At 43.1% G+C, this 24,531-nt stretch overlaps 1 protein-coding gene across 3 annotated transcripts in view; it reads left to right on the forward strand.

Moving 5' to 3' along the window:
• The window catches only part of nhsa (Nance-Horan syndrome a (congenital cataracts and dental anomalies)), a 467,161-nt gene that overhangs the window by 407,634 nt on the left and 34,996 nt on the right, over positions 1–24,531 (forward strand). For all 3 annotated transcript variants that reach the window (XM_078559372.1, XM_078559373.1, XM_078559374.1), the window contains exons 3-4: positions 2,689–2,810; positions 12,643–12,705. In XM_078559372.1, the coding sequence (XP_078415498.1) occupies positions 2,689–2,810; positions 12,643–12,705 (185 nt within the window). The remainder of the gene's footprint in view (positions 1–2,688; positions 2,811–12,642; positions 12,706–24,531) is intronic.

Here is a 24,531-nt window from a genome sequence, read left to right on the forward strand (position 1 = left end):
GCTCTCAGATACAAGCACAAATTAGTGCTGTAAATTCATTGCTGATTGCTTGGCTGGGAGCAGAGCAGAAAGCCTCTCTGGCTCCACACAATAGGACTTTATCTAAATAATGTTAGCAGTGATCGTTGGTAGTTTTTTGCTCACTTTTAGTGGCCATCTTGTCGTTTTGTTCACTGGCTTCTCGAATGAGTTTTTATTTGGTTTGGTCTCGATAATAAAAAAAAAAAATGAAAGCATGTCAGTTTGGCGAATCAGAGCCAGTGCTCTGGATGTTGAATATTTAGCCGACGACCTGCTTATGCGCGCTGCTGTGGATGCAAGTACTTACACACTTTGAATTAAGGGCAGAGGTTTCAAGCTTTTGTGGGTTAAGTCACACTTTACTTCCATCCACAGTTTACTGACTGCAAGCAGTGTCAAGAGTCAAATACACATAAGCTAACTGCCCCACACCTAAGTGTCAGCAGTAAGCTTCTGACGACAGGATGGGGAATGACAAAAACTCAAGTTTCATCTTGATAGGTTGCTAAATCTTGGCTGCATAATTATTTATGTCTTTTAAAAGTGTTAGTAACCAGGGGCTAAACAAGTGATAGGTTGGGAAGTGAAAGGGCTAAGAGAGGCACTGTTCTCTGGCTCACACCTTGGGATTTAGTTCCATTTCTCCTGATACTGTACAACACAATAATGTAACTTGCTATTATTAATGGGTGTTCAAGTAAGCTGGCTGTCATGTGGTGAAGCTGCTATTGAATAAGTCAAGCCTGGAGGTATCGAAGGGATGGGGAGTTGGGGTTGTGGGGGAGATACAGCTGATGGCGGGCAAAGTTACAGAATGGAAAGAGCTAATCTTACAAAGAAAGCTGAAGCTCGGTGAGGCGATTGAGACGGTTAGCATTTCAGCCGCTTACATCGTTGAAGGTGGGGCTGGATATAAAGAAATGAAAGCTAGATTATGCACCAGAGAATGTTTCTTTGCAAGAGCTCGCTGCGAGAAGCCAGACGAGCTACAGCACGTTTAAACAGTCATCTGAGTTGTGTATGTTGTAAGTTACTGACCATACCATTCAATATCTTGTTTATAATTTCACTTCCACAAATCAGTTCATTTGTAAATCTATTCAAACAGCAGTTTTGACTGTCCTGAGTAGTCTAGTGCTGTGAACATTCAAACTGACAGGTGACATAAGAGAAAAAGAAAGAAAATCTTGCACTGACATTACACCTTTCATGACCACAGGGATGTCAAGAAACGTTTTGCAGCCAATGATGTGCTTTTTGAATTAGAGCCACTGTTGTAATGTCAAAGTGGCAGCCAAATTGCAAACAGCAAGCTCCCACAAACAGCAGTGAGATAATGACCAGGCAATCAGATTTGTTTATTTTGGTTGAGGGACAAATGCCAGCCAGGGCATCGGAGAGAGGACCCTCCCCTGCTTTCCTTCTAAAACTGTCATCTGACCTTTTATGTCCACCCAAAAAGGCAGATAGAGCCTCAGTTTAACAACCCAGCCGAAAGGTGGCACCTCCGACAGTGCGGCACTCCCTCAGTACTGCATCAGAGTGTCAGCTTAGCTTCTGTGTTCAAGTCTCTGAGGTGAAACCTGAATTCCATGGGCTGGATTTAATGGAGCCTGCCAGAGTGGTGGGTGGATCTGAGGCCCCATCCCATTCCCAATGGCCGGAAAGCTGACCCCTATTAAGTCAGAAATGGGATTGGGCAGACGCAGGGGTCCTGCCCACTAGCTAATTAGGTTCATTAATAAGCCACTTAAAGATCATTATCTCTGGGCGCACTGGGATTTTGTGGTGGCTCAAGGATTCTCCCTCATTGGCATGGGTTTCCCATGCCTCCTGAAGACCACACATCAAATCCTGACACATTTGTTAGCAGCCCCCAAGGCGGGCACTCTTTCAAAGGCACTTAGACCCCGATCAAGGGACCTGGCATCAGGAAGTGGGGTGCCCACTGAGAGGCACCCCCCACCAACTTGCATAGAACCCCCTCCCACACCTCACTGATGACCCCCCCACCCCGACCACCCCCCTCCTGCCCTCACTCACCTGTGGCCTGGATCCCTCATCAGTCTGAGATGGGTGCTTCTGGTGGGTGCGTTACCTGCTCCCGATGGCGCTGACGGGCAATGGAGAGCTGCCAGTCCCTAATTGACCAGCAACGTAGGGGCAGGATTTCCATTGCCAAGGTCCTAAATCCCAGGGAAGAGGTGACGTTGGCCACTCAAGTGTCTGATAAGTAATTAATTCAGTCGGACCTCCCCACTGCAGTGACACGGATCTCCAACAGCTGTGTGGCACCCGCGCGTCAGGATCACTAAATCCAGCTCCAGTGAACATCTTAACCTGTTCTTCAGTAAGCACTTACTGCAATTATGATCAATTGTTAGACCTGGACCTCGCTACCTGAATGCAGCAGAGAATGAAAGATGTAAGCATGAGCTCTGAAGAGATGGAGCCCATTGATGCAGAATGTCCTTGAGCATTCACAAGAAAGTGTAGTGTTGGCGAAAGGTTGGACAGCCGTAGGGATTGATGGCGAATTTTCAGGGTTTGTGCAAGCAGGCTTTTTGTTTCCAGCTACATCAGCAGCAGGGCATTGTATTTCAATTGGCAGGTTGCAGAATTCAGAGATCATGTTCTTATTTTTTTTGTGTTCTTATTTCATGGCAGAACATCAGAGACAGCTTGGAGAGAGAAGATTAATGAAACCCCCTTCTATGTTACCCCCCCCACTGCCATTGATACAACACCGCCACAGACTCAGAGCACAGAAAAAACAGCATATCTCAACGGTAAGGCCATTTCTCCTGTCGCACATTTCTCAATTAGTTTAGTTTCAGACGTATTCCATTGTGATCACACAGTGCTTCATACATTGATTTCTTAGAGTGTATTTAGTGTTCTACTGAGGATGAGCCTGCTTGGTTGGCACTGTCCATGAGAGGGTTGGATCAGATAGCTGTGGAAGAACAAGTGGGTACCCAATGGTCATGAATAGTGGACAGGGTCACCCGTCCACCTTGTAGTTTATTGGCATGAAGCCCCGCTCTCTGTTGCTTGACATGATGTTGAAAAATGCCTAAACGCTGCCCCGCAAAAGAGCAGCCCCGCATTTTTAATACACTTCTCTGTGGTATACAGAAACACAGGAATATATACAAATTAAGGAGCCACACAAAATAACATCCAGTTTATCAATGCAGTTTTAATTCAGTTTTTGATTTTGATTTGAAACTCGGGCCTAAACTGGTGCTGGTTTACGAACAGGATATCATGTACACCTAGCCAAATTATTTATGTAAACACAATTAATTAGCATGGTGATTGGTATCTGGGGGAATTAGATCCTTAAATGACCCTGTTATTGCCCAAAATGAATTGACCTGATCTGATCTATTAACCAATTTGCACTCTTGGGAAGCACTGAGGGGAGGATTCGTGATCTAGGAGTAGGTTCCCAAATTCAAACTAATGAGAGATTTGTCCTTTTTCCTGAGGGTTCCTAAATCAATATCTGCCTTCTGTGAATTATTTGAAGTTTTTTGCTATGGTGTTACGGACAACCAATACCCTCTATTCCCATCGGCATTCCTGAGCATGTTGACAGCTCCGAACACCATATACTGATAGTGGCCCAAACATAAAGTGACCACCTACCTGGCAAAGCATTATCTTTTTTTTTAATTTCTGCTCAGTGTTTTCTTCAGCACAACTAATGGAGAGGGTGTGTCATTCCGCTGCAATATTTCTTTTGAGTGCGGTACCCGCTGTTGGTCAGTGGGACAGTGAACTAATAGTGCGGGCACCTCATCCAGTGTCTGCTCCAGTTCCCATTGGAGACAAGCAGTTGATGTGCACCAACAGGTCTGCCTCATGTGTGTTTGCCATGAGCACAGGGCGTGCATGTAAGTGTCAGCACTCCACCAGCGCTGTCAGCCCCTGTTTCCAAAGAGGTTGGGCTTTACAGGAAGGGCGTATTGCTCGCACTGTGACCGACTTTAAAAAAGACTGTCCTGCCGCGAAAATTGCAGAGGGTGGCCTAAACGAGATGAAAGTGGGACCACCACCCCCTCAGGGAAAAGGAAGTCCCGCCCTCAAAAGCTGCTGGCCAATCAGATTGGCCGGCAGCGGAATAGGCCCAGCAGCCAGAAGTAAGTAGTGGCCGCTGCTGGGTCTAATGGGGATTCCCCAGGAAGAAGTGTCATGTATGCTGGACTAAGGTAAGTGGGGGGAGGGAGTTGCAGGGGGTCAGGTTTTGGAGGCACAAAGGGGAGGTGGTAACATCTTGAGGACTGGTGCCCCTGATGCACACAGGGCACTCCCCCTAAAGGGGGTACCACCCACCTTCCTTCCCTTTTCAACTCTGATGGTGAAAAAACGGGCTGGACGCTTTCCCCACCTTCCCCCGCCCACCTTAGGCTGGCGGCAGAGGAAGGATTAATTGGTCAGTTAAGGACCTCGATAGGCCTGAGGGCGGGCGGGCTGATGCCTTACCCGCCTGCTCCATTATGGGGGAGAGCTCGGGGCTGGGCAGGGAGGTAGTGGGCTAGCCACCCGTCCTATTTTACATGCCCCCTTCCAACTCAAACATGCCCAGCAAAGGGTTATAAAATTCCCATCTGCAAGTCACAAAGGGCAGAATTTTGCCCTCGTCGGGCAGGCTTGGCGGGGGAGGGCAGGCGCGGTTGGGAAGCCGACCACCGCCTGTGTTCAGACTGTAACCACGATGTCACGCTGGAGAGCAAATTAAGGCCCACCCAACGTGAAACAGGTACCGCAGCGCTGCCTGTGTATGCGGGGGGGAGAGAGTGGGGGGAAGGACAGCGAGTGGGGAGCTTCACACATCCTGCCTCAGGGAGATGAAGATTTAAAAAATTAAAGATAATGATTTCTAAAATGAAGGTGGGGGGAGTGCCCTGTGTGCATCAGGGGGTTACCGCCTCCCCTTTATGCCTCCAAAACCTGACCCCCCCCTGCAACTCCCTCCCCCCAAAATGACCTCTTGCCATGTGCTGGGCCAGCTCAGTTTAATCCGGGGCTTGTTGTTGGTTTGGTAGTGAAGAGGTGAAAGAGTGGAGTCCAAACCCCATGACCTTTTAACTGAGAATTAGAGAGCTGCCATCTGTGCCAAGCAGATCCAGATGAAAATATTTCTTTCTAATCCTAAATTTTTCATTGTTGTGTTCAATTTCCTCCATAGCTTCGCTGGTGGATAACCGTCTTAAATCCTGCACAAATGCCAGCTCTGACCTTACTGTGTGTTTCCCTCCCTCCATCCTGTGTCTGCTAAACTACACTTCAAAAGCATTGGTTGTAAAACGCATTGAGTTGTCCGATGGCCGTGTAAAGTGCCATATAAACGCAGGTCTTTTTTTTCTGCCATTTTCCCCTCAAGTTTTAAACTCCCTCCCTATAACCCTTTGTCTTGTTACATTTCGCACCACCTACGAAAGCCCCCTGAGCTTTCAGTGTCTCACCTCCACTTTTACTCGCGCTCCAATCTGATGTCCAACAGTGAAGTTCTTGATAAAAGCAAAATACTGCGGACGCTGGAAATCTGTAACAAAAACAGAAAATGCTGGAAAAACTCAGCAAATCTGGCAGCATCTGTGGAGAGAGAGACAGAGTTAGCGTTTCGAGTCCGTATGACTCTTCTTCAGAGCTGAAGTTCTTCAGATGTTTTATCTTGTTGGAGGTGCTTTATACATACAGGTTGTTGTATTGCCTGGGCCAGGAAGGGAAAACAATCTAATCTGGACTCATATCTGCTGGAAAATACGCATGTCTGGGTGGCTGATAAAAATAGAAATATGTTCAACCGTGATGCCTCCAGTCCTGCCCTCAAAGCCGAATAGCCTGACAACACTCATACTTGGGCATCAGTCATCACCTTCAGGACAGAGGGTATGAGGTGTAAATTAATACAAACTAAAGAAGGTTTACTATGCTCCTGGTGACGAATCATGGGGAACTACACCCCTAACAACATGGGGAGAAAGAGCTACAGAATTAACTGCTGAATGCAGTGTGAAAATTCGCTGCTTCTAGTCTACCTGTTTAATAGGTGTTTGACAGTGCTAAAGATACACTGGTTAATGTGAAACTCTGAATGCATGTTCATGGAGTAAATAAAGAAATCGAATGGCGCTAATGCTGATACCAACCTGCTCGGTAGTCATGAGAACACATTAATATGTCAGCAGAGTGCTGCAATCACAGAGGTTCAAAATGTTATGAGAACATCTGAGATGGATCTTCTGAGCCAGAATGGAATGAAGTAATTTTACCCAAAGTAAACCAACCAGAACGAGGAGATCAGAGGAGCCTTCAGGAAGTAATTATCAAATGTTAATCATAGTACATTAGCATATTAATATAATGCCATCCTCATAATAAGAACATTGTAGCTGCATGTCAGGATGCGTTTAGCACCACAAAGCAGGCAAGGAGATTACAGGTGCCACATCAGGTTAGAGCAGTTATTGTTTCAATAAAGTTCATCGATCAATGCAAACGTCAACAAAGAAAATCTTTTAATTACAGAAGAATGGGTGATAAATTGGGCTCGGTAACACCCATTCTTGGGCAGGAGGAGTATGGGTGCCATCAGGGAACCAAAATGACGTCTTCGACACGCACTCAGGCTTCCAATGCAAATCACACCAGGCACCATCTTGGTGAGGCCGTGAGCAGCAAGCACAGTTCACATCTGCCTGAAGTATGGAGAGCAAGCAGATCATGACATCCATCTGTGTGCATCACTAATTTGATGCCAGTGCTGCCATTTTGAATCTCCACGCTCCAGCAGATGCCCTCTCTTAAACTTGTAGGCTGACACACTGCAAGAACCCCCACTGTGCCATTTAAAGCACCATCTATAGCTTACAGATTAGCTTGCTGCTGATTTCTTCTGACTGTCGCTCCAATTGTACAAGTTTTTGGTACTTATAAGTATTTAAAGCTTCAAAAGTCTACCGAGAATGGTGTGACAGGTACTGAAGTACTTTTTGTTGGCTTCAAGGCTTCTGCACAAACCACTTGCTCCCAGCCAAGGATAGCACATGACTGGGAGAGTGAGCAAAGGTTACACAGAGCAAGACAAGTCGCTAGAAGAGGAAGGGGGAGGTGGGGGGCAGGGAAGAAGGAGGCTCTCAGCAAGAGGACATATTTGCCCATATTGTTCAGGGAGCAACTCTCCTACCTGAATCTCAGCGAGGAACAGTGTGTGAGAAGTCTGCGCTTTACTGAGGAGGTCCTCACTGAAACCTGCCGCCTGCTGCAGCTACAACCACAGCCTCAGAGCAGGACGAGGGTCGCTTTACCAGTGGTTGTGAAGGTGACCTTAGAGATGAACCTTTATACACCTGGCTCCTTCCAGGCTGAAGATGAAGATATTTGCAACACCTCGCAGTTTGCAGTGCACCTGCCATCTAAGGGAAGGTTCTCTATTTTGAGAGCTAACTTCATTTCATCCCCTCTTGCTTGAGTTAAGCAGGCAGAGTGAGCACTAGGATTGTAGACTTCCCCATGATGCAGGGTGCCATCGACTATACACGTGTATTATTTTGCAGGGGGTACACTCTGCAATAAACTGGAATCAAAAGGGGTGCCACTCCCTCAGTGTGCTGATGCTGTGTGACCATAGGCAAAGAATCACGTAGGTCAATGCATGGTATCCTAGCAGGAGACATAATGCCTTCATTCGGCAGCAGTCCACTGTGCCAGCTATATTTCAGCTGTTGCAGCAAACTAAAGGCTGGCTACATGGCTACAAGGGCTTCCACCACCAATATGGCTCATGACTCCAGCTCACAACCAAGTACATGCATGCAGCAGACATACATTGAGAGCCAGATCATAGGCATGCTGAAGAAACAAGACAAAATAAGAGGTGCATGCTTACAGCTTCTGCAATTTGTATATCAGAAAACTAATCTGAGGATTAGGTGTGAGGGTGCTGTCATCTGCAATGGTTTCAGCCCTGCCACTGGCCACATCCTCAGCACTGAACGTTTCAATAATGGCCAGCACTGCCTTCTCCATGGGCATTACAACATGCAGGCGTGCCTATTCCCCTCTGGTTGTGAGCCATCTTCTCCTGCAAGAAAGAGGGAAGTGTGTCATTGTGTGCCATGCAATATATTTGGCTGATGTGGCTGTCATAGTTGAATAGCTGGTGAGCTTGGTGCCATTCTGGTGAAGGAACCTGGATGAGTTGATCTGCTCCATTTTTACAGCCATCAAGGAGGGACTGAAATTTCACCCACTGTTCTACATCCGCAGACAGCAAGTGGAGCTGGTGTACTGCCAGCCCTCTTTCACACCGCCCTCCCAGAGCTTTCCTGTGGGCCGGCTCAGCTTGGTATCCAGGACAGTTGATTTAGGGAAGGTCCCAACCTGCAAATGGCATCAGGAGACAAGATTGGTGTCTGTATCTTGCCAATACCACAGAAATGAAACCCAGGGCCTGATCTGGAGCAAACCTTGAGCCTCCAACATGTATTCCAGGTGCACTGCCCACTTCATGGCAGAATCAGGCATGAAAGCAATTCCTCTCCTTTGTCCTTTCTGTGCTGTCGCTTAGCAACATAATGCATGTTGCTGTGCAATGCTGTTGGTGTGCTCGCAAGGGAACTATTCTTCACAAGTAAAGCACAGAGATTCCTGTCAGAATACGAGAGATCAGGAACATTTCAGTTGCAAGCCCACAATTGCAATCCTTTGGAATTTGTTAAAAATCCTATTTGATTTGAGGCCTGATTTCCACAACAGGATGATTAATTCTGACTCAGGCATAGCTTTCATCAGCGTAGAATGTGTCCCTGAGCACTGTAATATCCTAATCGTGAATAAGATTGCGCCCTACTCTGCTTGTCAGGTTCCAGTTTGCCAACAATTTAAAATTGAAAAGTTTGCATAATGACACCACATTAATGCTCGTGGAGTTATTCCATTTATCAGCACATTTATTCCATTTATCAGCTCTGATCACTATGGTTAGTGATCAGAGGAAAACTATGTTTCTGACTCACACATTACTTCTGTTCCATTAATACTTTAATTGATGTGCATGATCTGTACTTGTCAGCACTGGATGTGGTTTTCTTTGTAGGTACCCATCTATCCCAAATATAAATGATTCAGAAACAATTTCTAAATCCTAATCTACAGAATACATGTAGAGGTTTACTGGAACTTTCCCTTCTTAAACAAGCTCTACAAATTCACAGCATGGGGATTAGCGCAGTGATTTGCATTCATTGGTATCTTAGCTGGATGAGTTCATGCATAGTGGTGGTGGCATGCAACAGGGAGATTGAAGGCAGTGATTGCCAACAAATTGTTTAGGATCTTTTATCAGCTCTGTGAGGCTGTAGTGTGCTGACATTTATTATTGTCCTGTAGGCATGGCAAGACATTTCCTTGGCAGAACAGATGTCTGGCAGATTTCCTTGGTTCTCCACACTAATTAATTAACTGTTGTTTTTTAAGGCAAATTGGAACAGCTATTCATTAAAGTAGTGTATTGTACATATAACTGGTATAAAACTTATTAATCACCAATGCGTTATTATGACTGTTTTTTATGGAAACATTTGCCGTTCTTTCAATACTGGAGTAATGTTCTGAAAATCTTCTATCCAGACTCTTTGCTAGCTTTAGTATTGATATGGAGTCACCATTCTCTTGCAAATCCTGTCCATCACTCTCTGAGTTTCTCTTTGAATCCCGCCTTTCCCTTGGCAGTGCTGTGTTTGGTGATTTAACATCTGAAAGTCTGGATGGCATTTTGCCACCAACATTGCAATGCACAGACCATTATATAAAGTCTTCTTTAAAAGCACATTTTTTGGTGGTGTTAAAATGTGATCTTGATGTTTCAAAACCATCACCTCAATTCATGGCATCAACAAACCAGCTCATTTTAACAGAGAGATAGGAGTGAGTGTCAGGCAGGGAACAGCACCTAATGTTTCATTTTTCAAATCGCCAAACAGGCGAAAATATACATGTAGGTTCCCACCAACTTATAGAAAGAAACCCTCTAAGGAGGCTGACATGGTTCCACTGGCATTCGTGGGATATTTGTATGCAGGAACAACGTTATTTGTGAGCAGCTGTAATCCATCTGAGAAGTTTATTTCTGGCAGGATAAATTATGAAGTAGGAATGGGAATATAAAGAGTCTTCAGAGGGTTCATTTAGTGGCACTTCTGATTTTGGGTAATTGGATTTTAAAATATTACAAAAATCTGTTTTTGCCTTGATTTAATTTCTTCAAAGACAACCAGTTAGTGACCTAAATACATACGTGCTTCAGTGGCTCCCACATAACATTAAATTAATGTTCCATGCTATCACATAAGAAAAATTATTGCTAGCTTGTAATAGTCTGAATTTAGCTTTGTCGTAGCTAGTACATGTTTGACACCTAATCGCATTACCTTGTCCTTGCCTTTCACCCTATTTCAGTCTACCTGTCACACAGTCCCTTCACTCACAATAACGTGGTGCAGAATGTAAAATACTTGGGAAGATGAAACTAACTTTCTTGGGGCTATTTTGTAACAGCGGCTTAGAATTATGAAGAGCAGTTGGACTTTTGAATAAATGACATTGGTTCAGTTGATGGCGACTGAATGTTGGACAACTTCTGTTGCTTTTGTTGTTTTTGTTCACTTGCTGTTGCTGTGGGGGAAAGGGAAGAAATTTGACACACAAAGCAGCTCCAGTGAGCCAAGCAGAAGTAACTTTGGAAGTGACTTCTGACGCGAATCTGCATAGTGTAAAAAGTCCCTCAGCCTGATTTTCCTCTCTATAGACACAGGCACGTATTCTTGGCATTGAATTGCTTGAGGGATCTATGGAACTAGATCAATCTAATATTTGCCATTTGGCCAATGTGCTCAAAAACGAGGCAACTCTACATGTGTTACATCTGTGATTTTACTTGAGTTAAAGTTACTGATTTGATGATATTCAAGGTGGAGGATAGCTCAAGTAAAAGTCCATCATCCACTGTAAAGCCACCATCATTGCAAAGGCCACTAGAATCAGTGACTGAGCTCCTAGCTCATTAACGGCATTAACTTAATGTTCAACATAAGTCCCGTCTTTTAAAAACTTCAACCCAGCTATCTTGAGTGCAAGCAGTTTAGATGTAGGGGTTGATTTTACCTCGTGGGAACTTGATTAATTTCCTGCTGACCTGTGGCAGATTGAGGTCTCGAAGATTCTCATTGTTGGGCCTCATTAGCATGCCGCTGGCCAACATCCTGTTCTGAACGGGAATGCGGTTGGAGTTGTGAGCAGAAGCCGCTGCCAGTTGTGGAAAATGGGTTGGTGCTCAGCTAAGTGTGGGAACAGGGGCTCTGGTGGCATCCTGTGGTATGGAAAATGGTAGCATCACAGAGAAAGAATAAATTTTTCCTGTGGGGCCAGGAGGAAATTCCACTCCGATTAATCAGCCAGCTACTGCTAACTACCAGATTTGGGTGGGGAACAGATGAATCCCCTGCTTGTGAGGTCCAGAAGATGAACTCTCCTGGGCCTCAGGCTTCAGAGGGCTGGATGATTTCCTGTCTGCCTCAGGCCCCACTGGCACAACTCCTCCTGGGGTTAAAATCAGTACTATGATTCCTAAAATTTAGATTGCCTTTAAGAATAGATATACCTTGAGCTCCATCTATCTGTGTAACTGAATGGATCAGGTAAAGTTATAGCCATCCTTTGTAAAACTAGAAGCAAATTTAGTTCCCGTTACAGAAATGTGGGAGAAATCATGAACTTCAACAGACGGAACCTGGCTTCTGGCTACTGGAACTACTAAACCCATTAAAACATGCTTCATAAGAACTAAAAATAGATTGATTAGAGAGTCATTGCTATCTAAGATTTGGATTTCATTTCAACCTGTACCTTTACTCTGTAGGGCATTTTCTCTTCCTATTGTTTTGCAGGCTCCATACCTGGTGCACACGCTATTGGCACAGTAAAACAAGCAACTTAAATTTCCTTCATTGAATTTTCATGTCGACTCATGCAAGTTTAAAGCCAGCTGTAACATTTTGGGCCACCAAATACTACTTGGCATTTTTGCCCAGATTGAACCAAGTGTTTAGTGGAGGGATGAGGGTGGTGGGGGAAATCACAGATTGATGAATGTATGAGTGGAACTCATGTGTCAAATTAATTGCTTTTCCTTTCCTTCCGCAATCTAATCCAATTGAGCTCAACCAAAATCTTTAATCTAGGGGTGATCCTAATCCTATTATTATGCAGTGCTGTCAATGTATGCGTTTGTTAGTACTGTGTGATCTACAATGCACGGCTCAAAAAAGATTGAAAATATTGCACAACTCAATGATTTAATAATAATAATAAAAATCAAATTTATTATTTCAGAAGATGCTGTGTAATACAGATCGCTTTGGAGTCATAGACATTTGAAACGGCTTCAAAAATCAATGAGAGTATTCCTTGTTGATATATTTATATTGTTTCTTGTGGATTTGTGGTACTATTCAGTTCTTTCAGATATTCATTCTTATTTTGTCTGTCATATTTGTTAAGGTATTTGTGTTTATTTTGGTTCTAATAGTTCACTGGCTGTTTTGTTTGTAGTTTCACAGCACTCGTTCATCCTCCCCCACTGAATGTTGCCAAATGACCCCCTGGAGTAGAAAGGTACTGGATTACACCTCAAGCTCTCTGCTCTCTGCCAGTCCTTACTCTGTAGTTTATAATGCTATCCTTAACCTTAACACCAATCATTGTTCTTCTCTAACATCTTCTGAATTCTATTTTTTAAATACTCATTTGTCTAAGTAATATTTGAAATGCATATTAAAATGGACACGTCAGCATCACATTTTAACCCGAGTCTTCCAATTCACTTAATTAGACCCAGAAATGACCATTAATGATATTAGTGGGCAAAGGGTTAATGTGTTGGCTTGACATTACTCTTTTCTAATGCTGGCATTTGCTGTGCATGTATTAATGCCTCTACTGAAGTTAAGAACAGTCATTGTTAAGCATTCGTTCGCGGTATCAACATACAGTGAAACTCTAGGTTTTAAATTGTTTTAAATTTGCAGAATATATAAAGCTAACTTTCATATACATAAGATGTGTAAACATGCATACACTTATGTATTCGCAAAATACTATGGCCCATATTTTCTACATTGTGGAAGATCCTTTAGGAGAAAGATTATATATGTAAGCTGGTCAGGAAATTGGAAAGGTTTTGCACATGAGCTGTGCAATATATTTTCAACACACATAAAGTACTCTGAGATTAAATAACAAGAAGCAGCCATGATGAAATGTGCTGGTCAAGGGCATGCTAACTGATTGCTAATGTCAGGAATGTGCTTATTGAAGAGTTCTGCACCAGAGCAGTTAATGCTTTTTGCTCATCTTTGGAACAATGCAGAGAGTGAGATGGTTCCATCCACATAGATCTGTCATTAATTTGTGAACAGAGACGAAACCACATGTCTCAGGGGTTTGTCTCACTTTCACATCACTGGATTATTGTCGCATGATCACTGACAGTCTTTCATTAGCAACTGTCAACTAACCCCACTAGCATCCCACATGACCACTTTGCAGCTCATCTCACCAAAACAGCATCCCCTGACAAGCAACAACAACGACTTGTGTTTATTTAACACCCTTAGTGTTATAAAATGCCCCAAGGTACCTCACAGGAGCATTATAAAGCAAACTTTGACACCAAACTACATAAGGTGATGTTAGGGCAGATGGCCAAAAGCTTGGTCAATTATAGATTGTTTTAAGGGATGAAGGAGAGGTAGAGGTAGGAAGGGAATTCCAGGGCTCGGGGCCAAGGCACAACCACCAATGGTAGCGTGATTAAAATCAGGGGTGCTCAAGAGTCCAGAATTAGAAGAGTGCAGAAATTTCAAAGTGTTGTGGAAGGGAAATGATTACAGGTATCTGGATGGGGTAAGGCCATGGAGGGATTTGAAAACAAAAATGAGAACTTTAAAACTGAGGTGTTGCTTGACTGGGAGCTAATGTAGGTCACAGAGCAATGGGGTCATTGGGGTAAGGTGTGAGCAAAGACATGGACAGCAGCGTTTTGAATGACTTCTAGTTTATGAAGACTAGAATGTGGGCGGCCAGCCAGAGGAGCATTGGAACAATGAAGTGCTGAGATAATAAAGGCATGGATGAGGGTTTCAGCAGCAGATGAGCTTTGGGGTGTTACTGAGATGTTACACCATATACTGTAACGATACAGTTACAGCTACCACCATGTTACCCTATACACACCGTAATGATGCAGTTACATGTTATCCCACATGCCGAAATTATGGTGCCTCAGCTTAGACATCAGATGTAACTTAAGAGAAGAATTTCTGCTTCAGCATTCCTAACAAGTTCCGGGAGGCATTTTAAGAACTTAGTATAGCCAATTTGTGAGTTTTGAGTCCATTAAAATTACAGCTGGGAAATCACAGTTGGGATTTGCCTCTAGTTAATAGATACCATCAAATTGTATGGGAAGCACTGATGTACAAAATCTCCTATTCAATTCCTTGCGTGTGAAAATCACTGATAGATACCATCCCTTCATGTCCAATCCCTTTAAGAATTATTGACTTCTCAGTTGACAGCTCAAAAATAAGTCAGTCATATTAGAAACTGCCGCTGGTGTAAGACTTTCCTCAGGCTTAACAGGTTTGGCGTGTTCTAACCTGAGAATTACAGAAATAATGATCACACTCAAAAGCTTCAGTTAGCCAGAAAAAAAATCTTTACTGTTCTATAGCAATGCAACACATACAAAACGCTGTTAGTCAAGCAATAAAATGCACAGGAATATAGACTGGGCCATCACTGTCAACTATGATACGTGCTCACCTCTCCCCAAGAGATACTTTCCCTATAATTTGTTTGTGACAAATTCATCCATATCTTTCTCTTTAAAATTTGAGCGTGCCATTATTTATCCCTTCATGTGGTCGTCAATAAATGTAAGAATTTATTATCTTTTACAAGACACTCAGTCTCCATATAGTTCTTTTGACTTGCGTATTACAAGAAAATAAACTGATGACTCACTCAAATTGTTGTTATGCTTAATGGGGTTAGTTCATTTTGTATCCAGGATTACAGATTTAAAACGGGTACTGATTTAAAAGGATTACAAGAAAATTAAAATGGGAAAAGAAAGTAATATATAAAAAAAAAGCTTCTTTATGTACTGCCAGCAAATCAATGCTTCATTGATGTCTAGCATCAGAATGCTTAAATATGTCACTTCACATTTTACCAATATCGAGTTCAAATATGCTATTAACTGTGGTCATGCAATCACCTGAAGTGTTTGGCTCCTGTGGTTGTAGAATTTTCTCCCGATGATTAGTCAGGCACTTTGTTTTTGTCTGAAATCTCGATTGGCTGTACAATTGGCTGGAACCTCTTTCTTTGACTGTAGTAGAGGTCTCCAATGTGTTCAACCTTTTGCATCCTTTCTCAGGGCTTGGGGTTAGTTTGCTATCTCGACAAGCCATACCATCCAATGAAGCTTCTTTTAAAACACATTGCCGAATTATATTCAGCGACCTTTGTTTAAGCCTTGATGTGAATCTACCCAGAAAGCGGTCCACCTTTCTTCCATTTTCTGCAGTAATTTTCCGTTTATTATGATCACGGTAAAGTCCGGTAATGTTTTTATTTTTGTTTTAGGAAATCTGACAATCCAGGTATTTACTAAAAGAACAATTCAAAATTCAAATGTCCAACACCTTGCAATCTGAGCTCCTTGGAAAAGATGATAGATAGCATTTAAACAACTGGAGAGATTATGTCCAAAACCTTTGGCAAATAAATTAAGTTTATGTCTCCTTTATACTATTATGATGTATTTAAATGACTAGTCAAACTCCGGATAAAGCATCTACAATTATGTTGCTCCTTCCTGCAACTTGAACAATATTTGAACTAAATGGTTGCAGCAACTGACTCCAGCAAAACAAATGGAGATTCTTGGCCTGACATTTCTCCAAAGCACTCGTGGATTATGGTCCATGTAGATCACTGTCTCTCTGGCATTCCTGGAAATACATATTTCAAACTGTTGAAGATCCAAAACAAGGGTTAACACTTCTTCTTCAAATGTGGAGTACCTTCATTGACAAGGATTATGTTTTCTTGAGAAGTAACTGACTGGGCACTCTATGTAGCATCATCATCTTGTAATAATACGGCTCCCACACCCACATCACTGGCATCAATTGCTACCTTCAATGGTTTGTTAAAATTTGGAGTAGCCAACACAGGCTTATTTATTAAGACAGCCTTTAATCCCCCAACGACAGCCTAACAAGACTCTGTCCTGTCATATTTGACTTTCTTCTTCAATAAGTTTGTTATTGAAGCAGCTATGGTGCTGAAATTTAGAACAAACTTCCTGTAAAATCCATACATTCCAAGGATCCACGGTATCTCTCGTTTGATTTTAAGAACAGTAAAGTCCATAATTGCTTGAACTTTAGCCTCTCTGGGCAACACTCGACCTTGCCCCATGGTCTGTCCCAAATAAGTGACCTTGGCGTTGGCAAATATGCTTTTCGCCAAATATATCACTAATTCAGCTTTTCATAGTCCCTCGAATAGTGCACTGAGGCGTATCACGTGGTCTTCCCAAGTATCGCTGCTGACCAATAAATTGTCGATATAGACAACACAGTTCATTAGTCCACAATATATACTCCCATAATTTGTTAGGATAAAAATCAGTTTTTGTTACAGCATTCACTTTACAATCATCAATGCTAAATCTTTGGGTTTCATCAGGTTTTAGTACCAATACTCCAACTGTTTTGACTCAGTCCAATTATATCAGGTATTTACTAAAAGAATGAAGCACAAGGTTCACAGGTTAAACCAAAATAATTTTAATACACCACAAATCAAAGAACATGAATACTAATAACTACACTATCTTAAATAGTCAGTTGCATTAAAGATAATAAACGTACAATGAACACAGTTAATTATACTCTTGAACTAATTTCTTAACTCAAATTTCCTCTACACCCATTTGACTGTTTCAAAGATTTGTTTCAGGGCTGAGATTTCTTAGGCTTTCCACTTACATCTGGCAAGGTTGTCCCTTCAAATTTCCTCCAACTGTCCCATAGTTTTAGACTCCCAGTTCAACACAGGCGTTGGTAGCACCTTAAGCGTAGCCGCCTTGGATCAGAACTTTCCTGTTTCTAATATTCTTTAACTCTGGAGTCTTGCATCTAAGAACTTTCTCTTTCTCTCTTCTCAGCTTAGCTATCACAGAGGTCAAACTCACTGTTAATAGAGTTCTTAAGTTATCAAGAGCTTTACACCCTTTTAACCAGCATACAGAATTTCAACTGAATTCCGCTTGAAAGAGATGTTTCCTGCAGCCAGCTTGTTCTAAAACTAAAACTAAACTGCTCGAAAATAGACCACACCAAGGAATGTACCCTCAGCCCCCACCCCTACCACCACCACCACTGTAATTAACTTGTTGTTGACCCTTTTGCTTTATTATTGTTTATCTCCTAGGCAGCTTGGTCACATGATCAGTTACTGGAAGCAAGTTGCTTTTTACAAGCAATCATCTTCCAGGAAAGCCTAGTTCGTAAAGGGACAACCACCCCAACATTGAATATAGGTTTTTCCCCAAAGGTACATGGGCCATCACAATTGTGTGAAGCCCCTTATTGTCAAATTTCCAAAAAAAGATGTTATTGGAATGCTGAAGTTCACCTTATCTCAATTCAAGGCTTCATCTTCATAACTTAAGCTCAGGAGTCTCTGGCTTATGTATTATCGCTGATGTTCCCCAAGATAGCATTTGATTTATCTCATGGCTTGGTGAGACTTATTTTAGAAAAGAACTGTACAAAAATTGTTTTCTCAGTCCAGGTCATTTCATCGCAAAACACAATGGTGCGTATTGTCAATCTTTTGCACTGAAATAATTTAAAAGCCTTATTTTCGTACTGCAGTGAGATTATTAGACAATTGCTTAACACATTCCTATAATACTCCTCTGTATGTTGTCCTGCATTTTAAATGGATTTGCTTTCACTAACATTATGGGTGGAACAATGCTGTAAGATTGGGTTAATATGTCCATTGGGATCATGAGGTTTAACACTGAGACCATGTGGTCGAATGCTGGGACCGGGTGATCTAATACTGGGACTGTGTGCTTTCTACACAGGTTGACTACATATTTCATGGACTCAGTCCATGTTGTATGGGTGCTTTATTAATTCCACGGACCCAGAGAATGTTGTATAGGTGCTCTGTAAGTTTCATGGACTTACAGCACGTTTTATAGGTTCTCTACAAGTCTTCTCATTAATTCAGTTGAGAAGTGCACTGTGGAACTGAGCCATTTGAGAACATGGGAAGCAGGAGTAGGAGTAGACCACACGGCCCACCGAGCCTGCTCCACCATTCAATACAGTCATGGCTGATCTTGGGCTTCAATTCTCTGTTTTCTCTCCTGCTCCCCATATCCCTTAATTCCCTGAGAGACCAAAAATCTGTCTATCCCAACCTTAAATTTATTCAAAGATGGAGCATCCACAACCCTCTGGGGTAGAGAATTCCAAAGATTCACAACCCTGTGAGTGAAGAAATTTCTCCTCATCTCAGTCCTAAATGATTGGTCCCTTATCTTGAGACTGTGCACCCCCCACTGCAGCACCCGCCCACCCCCCCCGCCCCCCAACCTCCCCCTGTGTTTTAGACCGAGCGACCAGTGGAAATAATCTCTCAGCATCTACCCTGTCAAATCCCCCCAGAATCTTATAGTTTTCAATGATATTGCCTCTCATTTTTCTAAACTCCAAAGAATATAAGCCCAATTTACTTAGCCTCTTATCATAGGACAACCTCCTCATCCGATCCTTTCTTAATGTGGAGTTCAGAACTGCACAGAGTGCTCCAGATGACATTTTTTTTGACTGAATTAGATGATCCCAGCCTGATTGGCAGTAAGAGAAGTACAACCTTTTTCCCCCTCAGCATGCCCCAACGCCCACCACACACACCCCCCTCCCCTGCAACTCCCAGTGTAGGGTCTGTGTACTCCCAAGTACCAACAGGAGACACAACTCAGTCCAGCCAATATGCAGTTCACTGCAGAATCTTCAAGGTTACAAATAACTCAAGTTCAGCCTGCAGGAGTTAGGGGTGTGACTCAATTTTATCAGTCATGTGGCGTTCCTTGATTTAAGGACATTGTTGGTCACACTCACACTACCAGTACTGTGTAAGAAGACAATCAATGATTGCACTCACATCACCAGTACAGTGTAGCAGGTAATCGACAATCACAGCACACAGGTTGGCAGGTACAGTGTAGGTTGGCAGGTGATGCTCTCTATTTTGGCAGCTGCTCTTTCAACATACAGATGTGTGAGAACACTGGGGAAACATAATGCTAGTCTGTGCTTATTTTCGAGGAGTCCTGCACTAACCTTGAGAGAACCAAGAGTTTCACCAAGAGTGCTCGGGGGAAAGACAATCTAAGCTTGATATTTTGGGGAACAGGGGTTTACCCAGTCCAAGTGTGGCTGATGCTTCAGTGGAACCTCTTGTAAAGGCCTACAAGTTTGGCACAATGTAAAAAACCACAGTTTGGGATTCTGATGTTTGGACAACATCGGATGATTTTGCCATATCAGTAGGAGCTAGGTGGTAGGATAATTGTAACGTGTTCTATGCTGCATAATATTGGCATTAAAAAACATATCCTCGTGACTGCCAAGAACAGCTGCAGGAAGGCTTCTCCCTGAAAGAGGATGAAAGCAAATATCAATCCCCCGCAGCACATCAGCCAGTAGCCAAAGCTAAACAGATGTCATGGGTATCAAGCAACATGTTTTTCTCTTGACGCCTGCATACACCCCTTTCTGCAAATGGAACAGCATGCTGGGCTTTGAACGTGCAATTTAACTAAAACTACCATTTTTGGGGTGCATGATTGAATGCTGCTTTTGGTCCCAAGGCTTTTTATAATAATTATACGTTACTTGCTGTAAACCTTAGGGTGTTTTAAGATTTCCCTGTATTGATGTAGCTGTACTTGGGAAGTATGTGTAACATGCCATTGTAGTGCCTCCAAACACTTTGTGACTGAGTGCACCAGGTTCCTTTTCCTGTATTGTTCCTAAGCAGGTGTAGAGAATTCCTGTATTCGTACTGCAAACAGGAATAGCTTGTCTAATCTCATCTGGGGAAACGTACAGACTTTGTTGGGATACTTCTTCCTGCACTGGCCCTGAGATCTTTGCTGACAAGCGACTAGCAGTGAATTGAGCACAAGCATGAGATCTTTTTGCGCTTCCAATACTGACCTCTTACACATGCTCGATTTTCATCACTCCACCATTGGCAGCAATGCCTTCAGCTGCCTGGGCTCTAAACTGTGGAATTCCCTCCCTAAATCTAGCAGCCTCTGTTCCGCTTTCTCCTGTTTAAGACGCTCCTTAAAATCTATCTTTGACCAGCTTAAAACCTTTCTCTTTGATGAAACCTTTAGTCATCTGTCCTAATAATTCCTTATATGGCTCAGTGGCAATTTTTGTTTGACATGTGAAACACCTCAGGACATTTTACTTCATTAAAGGCATTGTATAGAGATATATATTGTTCTTCTACTCACCGATACTAGAGACTGAGTCCTGAGAGTGGTCACTGATATCTCCATTTCAGTTGCAAGGCCTTTGAATTCCTGATAGCTGCCCCAAGTTTGCTCCCAAGCACATCAAACCCATCGTTTGTCATGTTTTGGATTGTGGGCCTAGAGTTTACCAACAAAAGACGTCCCTGAGAGATGTTTCAGCTGAGACCATCACCACTTGCGTACAAGAGGCCTTCCCTGCAAGATGCTGTAGATACTGTTCAGTGACAGTCTACATATCAGGTTGACCCTGCTGATTGAAAATGGTGAGCTAGGGGTATAATCTACCATTGCATCCAGATTAGCTTGCATTGTCTTGTGTTATAAAGCAAATGACTTCCTCACCAGCTCCTGCTGAAACTGAAGGGTTTGCAGTCGATCCCCAGAACTAAAAACTGCCTTCATGACCACTTTTCTTTCTTCACCTCTTCTGCCTGTTGCAAGAGGTTCCTGCTCCCATTTCCACTTACTGATGGTTCTTGACTTTTAGGATTTTATAAAGGATAAAATTACACAGATGTGGTGTTTGACTCAACCACAAACTCATTTATTAAAACACTCCTAACGCCCTGATACAAGAGCTCTAAACTAGTGTAAATAATACAACACAACACATGATTGGTTACTAAGATAAAAGCAAAATACTGCAGATGCTGGAAATCTGAAACAAAAATAAAAATAAAAATAGCTGGAAAAACTCAGCAGGTCTGACAGCATCTGCGGAGAGGAACACAGTTAACATTTCGAGTCCGTATGACTCTTCATCAGAACTGAGGAAATATAGAAATGAGGTGAAATATAAGCTGGTAGAGGGGGGTGAGACAGGTAGAGCTGGATAGAGGGCCAGTGATAGGTGGAGGCAAAGAAGAGATTGCCAAAGATGTCATAGACAAAAGGACAAAGGGGTGTTGACGGTGGTGATATTAGCTAAGGAATGTGCTAATGGTGACATTAAGGGTAGAAAGCAGGACGAGCAAGGTACAGATAGCCCTAGTGGGGGTGGGGTGGGGGGAATGGATCGAAATAGGCTAAAAAGTGGAGATGAAACAATGGATGGAAATACATTTAAAAATAATGGAAATAGGTGGGAAAAGAAAAATATATTTAAAAAATATAAATTATTAGAAAACTTGCCTTCCCTTCCTTGACCTCTCTGTCTCAATTTCTGGTGATAGACTGTCCACCAATATCCATTACAAGCCTACTGACTCCCACAGCTATCTCGACTACAGCTCCTCACACCCCGCTTCCTGTAAGGACTCCATCCCATTCTCTCAGTTCCTTTGCCTCTGTCGCATCTGTTCTGATGATGCCACTTTCCAAAACAGTTCCTCTGACATGTCTTCCTTCTTCCTTAACCGAGGTTTTCCACCCACGGTGGTTGACAGGGCCCTCAACCGTGTCCGGCCCATCTCCCACGCATCTGCCCTCACACCTTCCTCTCCCTCCCAGACCAATAATAGGGTAATAGGGTCCCCCTTGTCCTCACTTATCACCCCACCAACCTCCGCGTTCAAAGGATCATCCTCCGCCATTTCCGCCAACTCCAGCATGATGCTACCACCAAACACATCTTCCCTTCACCCCCTCTGGCGGCATTCCGCAGGGATCGTTCCCTCCGGGACACCCTGGTCCACTCCTCCATCACCCCCTACACCTCAACCCCCTCCCACGGCACCTTCCCATGCAACCACAGAAGGCGCAACACCTGCCCCTTTACTTCCCCCCTCCTCGCCTTCCAAGGGCCCAAACACTCCTTTCAAGTGAAGCAGCATTTTACTTGCACTTCCCTCAATTTAGTCTACTGCATACGCTACTCCCAATGCTGTCTCCTCTACATTGGAGGGACCAAACGCAGACACCTTCGGTCTGTCCGCAAGCATTACCCAGACCTCCCTGTCACTTACCATTTCAACACTCCACCCTGCTCTCATGCCGACATGTCTGTCCTTGGCCTGCTGCAATGTTCCAGTGAAGCTCAACGCAAACTGGAGGAACAGCACCTCATCTTCTGATTAGGCACTTTACAGCCTGCCAGACTTAACATTGAGTTCAACAACTTCAGATCATGAACGCTCTCCTCCATCCCCACCCCCTTTCCAATCCCCCCTTTTCCAATAATTTATATTTTTAAAATATATTTTTCTTTTCCCACCAATTTCCATTATTTTTAAATGTATTTCCATCCATTGTTTCATCTCCACCTTTTAGCCTATTTTTATCCCTTCCCCCCACCCCATCCCAATAGGGCTATCTGTACCTTGCTCGTCCTGCTTTCTAACCTTAATGTCACCATTAGCACATTCCTTAGCTAATATCACCACCGTCAACACCCCTTTGTCCTTGTGTCTATGACATCTTTGGCAATCTCATCTTTGCCTCCACCTATCACTGGCCCTCTATCCAGCTCTACCTGTCCCATCCCCCCTTAAACCAGCTTATATTTCACCACATTTCGATATTTCCTAAGTTCTGTTGAAGAGTCATACAGACTCGAAACGTTAACTGTGCCTCTCTGCAGATGCTGTCAGACCTGCTGAGTTTTTCCAGCTATTTTTATTTTTATTTTTGTTACATAATTGGTTAGCCCGATTTAAATCCCTCCATGATTTAACCTTGGCTTCCTGTAAAAACATAAAAAACCCACGACTTATCAAAAAGCCTCTACAGAGAAACCACAGGCAAAACCCCACATTTCTGCCCGAAACCTTCCTCAATTCAACCCAACCCCCTCAGGATTTGGTTGTTACCCTTAAACTACCCTTTAAACCTCAGTCCCAATGCCCCTCAGGTTTGGTTGATAACTTACAACTCCCCACACGGTTGGTCCTTCCAGCGAGAGTTGTAGGTCCGCGAGTCCGGCTGACTGCTCCTGGCCCTCCTTCTGACTGCAGTGCCAGACCCTTCGACCTTGGCCTTTTATGGTGATCCTTATCAAAGGTATCAAAATGCATTTCCTGAAGACATTCTGCTGAATGATGAACATATTTCCTGAAGTCATCCTGCCGGATGGTCAGTGCTTAGTACCCTTTAATCTCTTTCATCTGTTACATGCCCCGGTCCAGACAGACCCATTCATCGCTGATGTTGTTTCCACAACCAAAACAATGGACCCCATTCAGGTGAGGTATCTCTGGCTCCCAGGCTGATGTGCATGTAACAAGTTCCCCTCCTTGGCCGTTGTTGATGTTGTTTGTAGGATAGCTGTTGTCTGGGACCATTTGTTACAATGGCCTTCCCAGCTTCTTAACTGAGTTTTCTGATGGTTGCTATCTTGTGTCATTGTTGTGATAATGCCCCAATGCCCCTTTCATAGTATCGGGTTTGCTTCAATATTGAAATGTTTTGAAAAGTATCCCCTGACAGTGTAGCCTGCCTCTGTGTGTTTCGTGTTGGGGTTTGGCCTGTTTATTCACAGTACTTGTGTCCGTGGGTTTGGGGGTTTTTATATTTCATCAAGTCCAGTTGGAGGGGATTCCGATCTTACACTGTCACTCTCTCCTTTTTATCCTAATCATCCATTTTCTCTTCATCAGAACTAAGGATAAGAACTATTCATGTTCTGATGAAGAGTCATACAGACTCGAAATGTCAGCTGTGTTCCTCTCCGCAGATGCTGTCAGACCTGCTGAGTTTTTCCAGGTATTTTTTGTTTTTGTCTAGATTTCCAGCATCCGCAGTATTTTGCTTTTATCCCATTTTCTCTATTTCATTCAGTTTTCACAACCTGGGATTTTTTTTTATATAAAGAGTTTCTCTTACACAACGTTCACAAAATAATGTTACAAAATGAC

The sequence above is a fragment of the Cetorhinus maximus genome, chromosome 16 (assembly GCF_964194155.1).
Source record: "Cetorhinus maximus chromosome 16, sCetMax3.hap1.1, whole genome shotgun sequence".
Classification (NCBI taxonomy): Eukaryota; Metazoa; Chordata; class Chondrichthyes; order Lamniformes; family Cetorhinidae; genus Cetorhinus; species Cetorhinus maximus.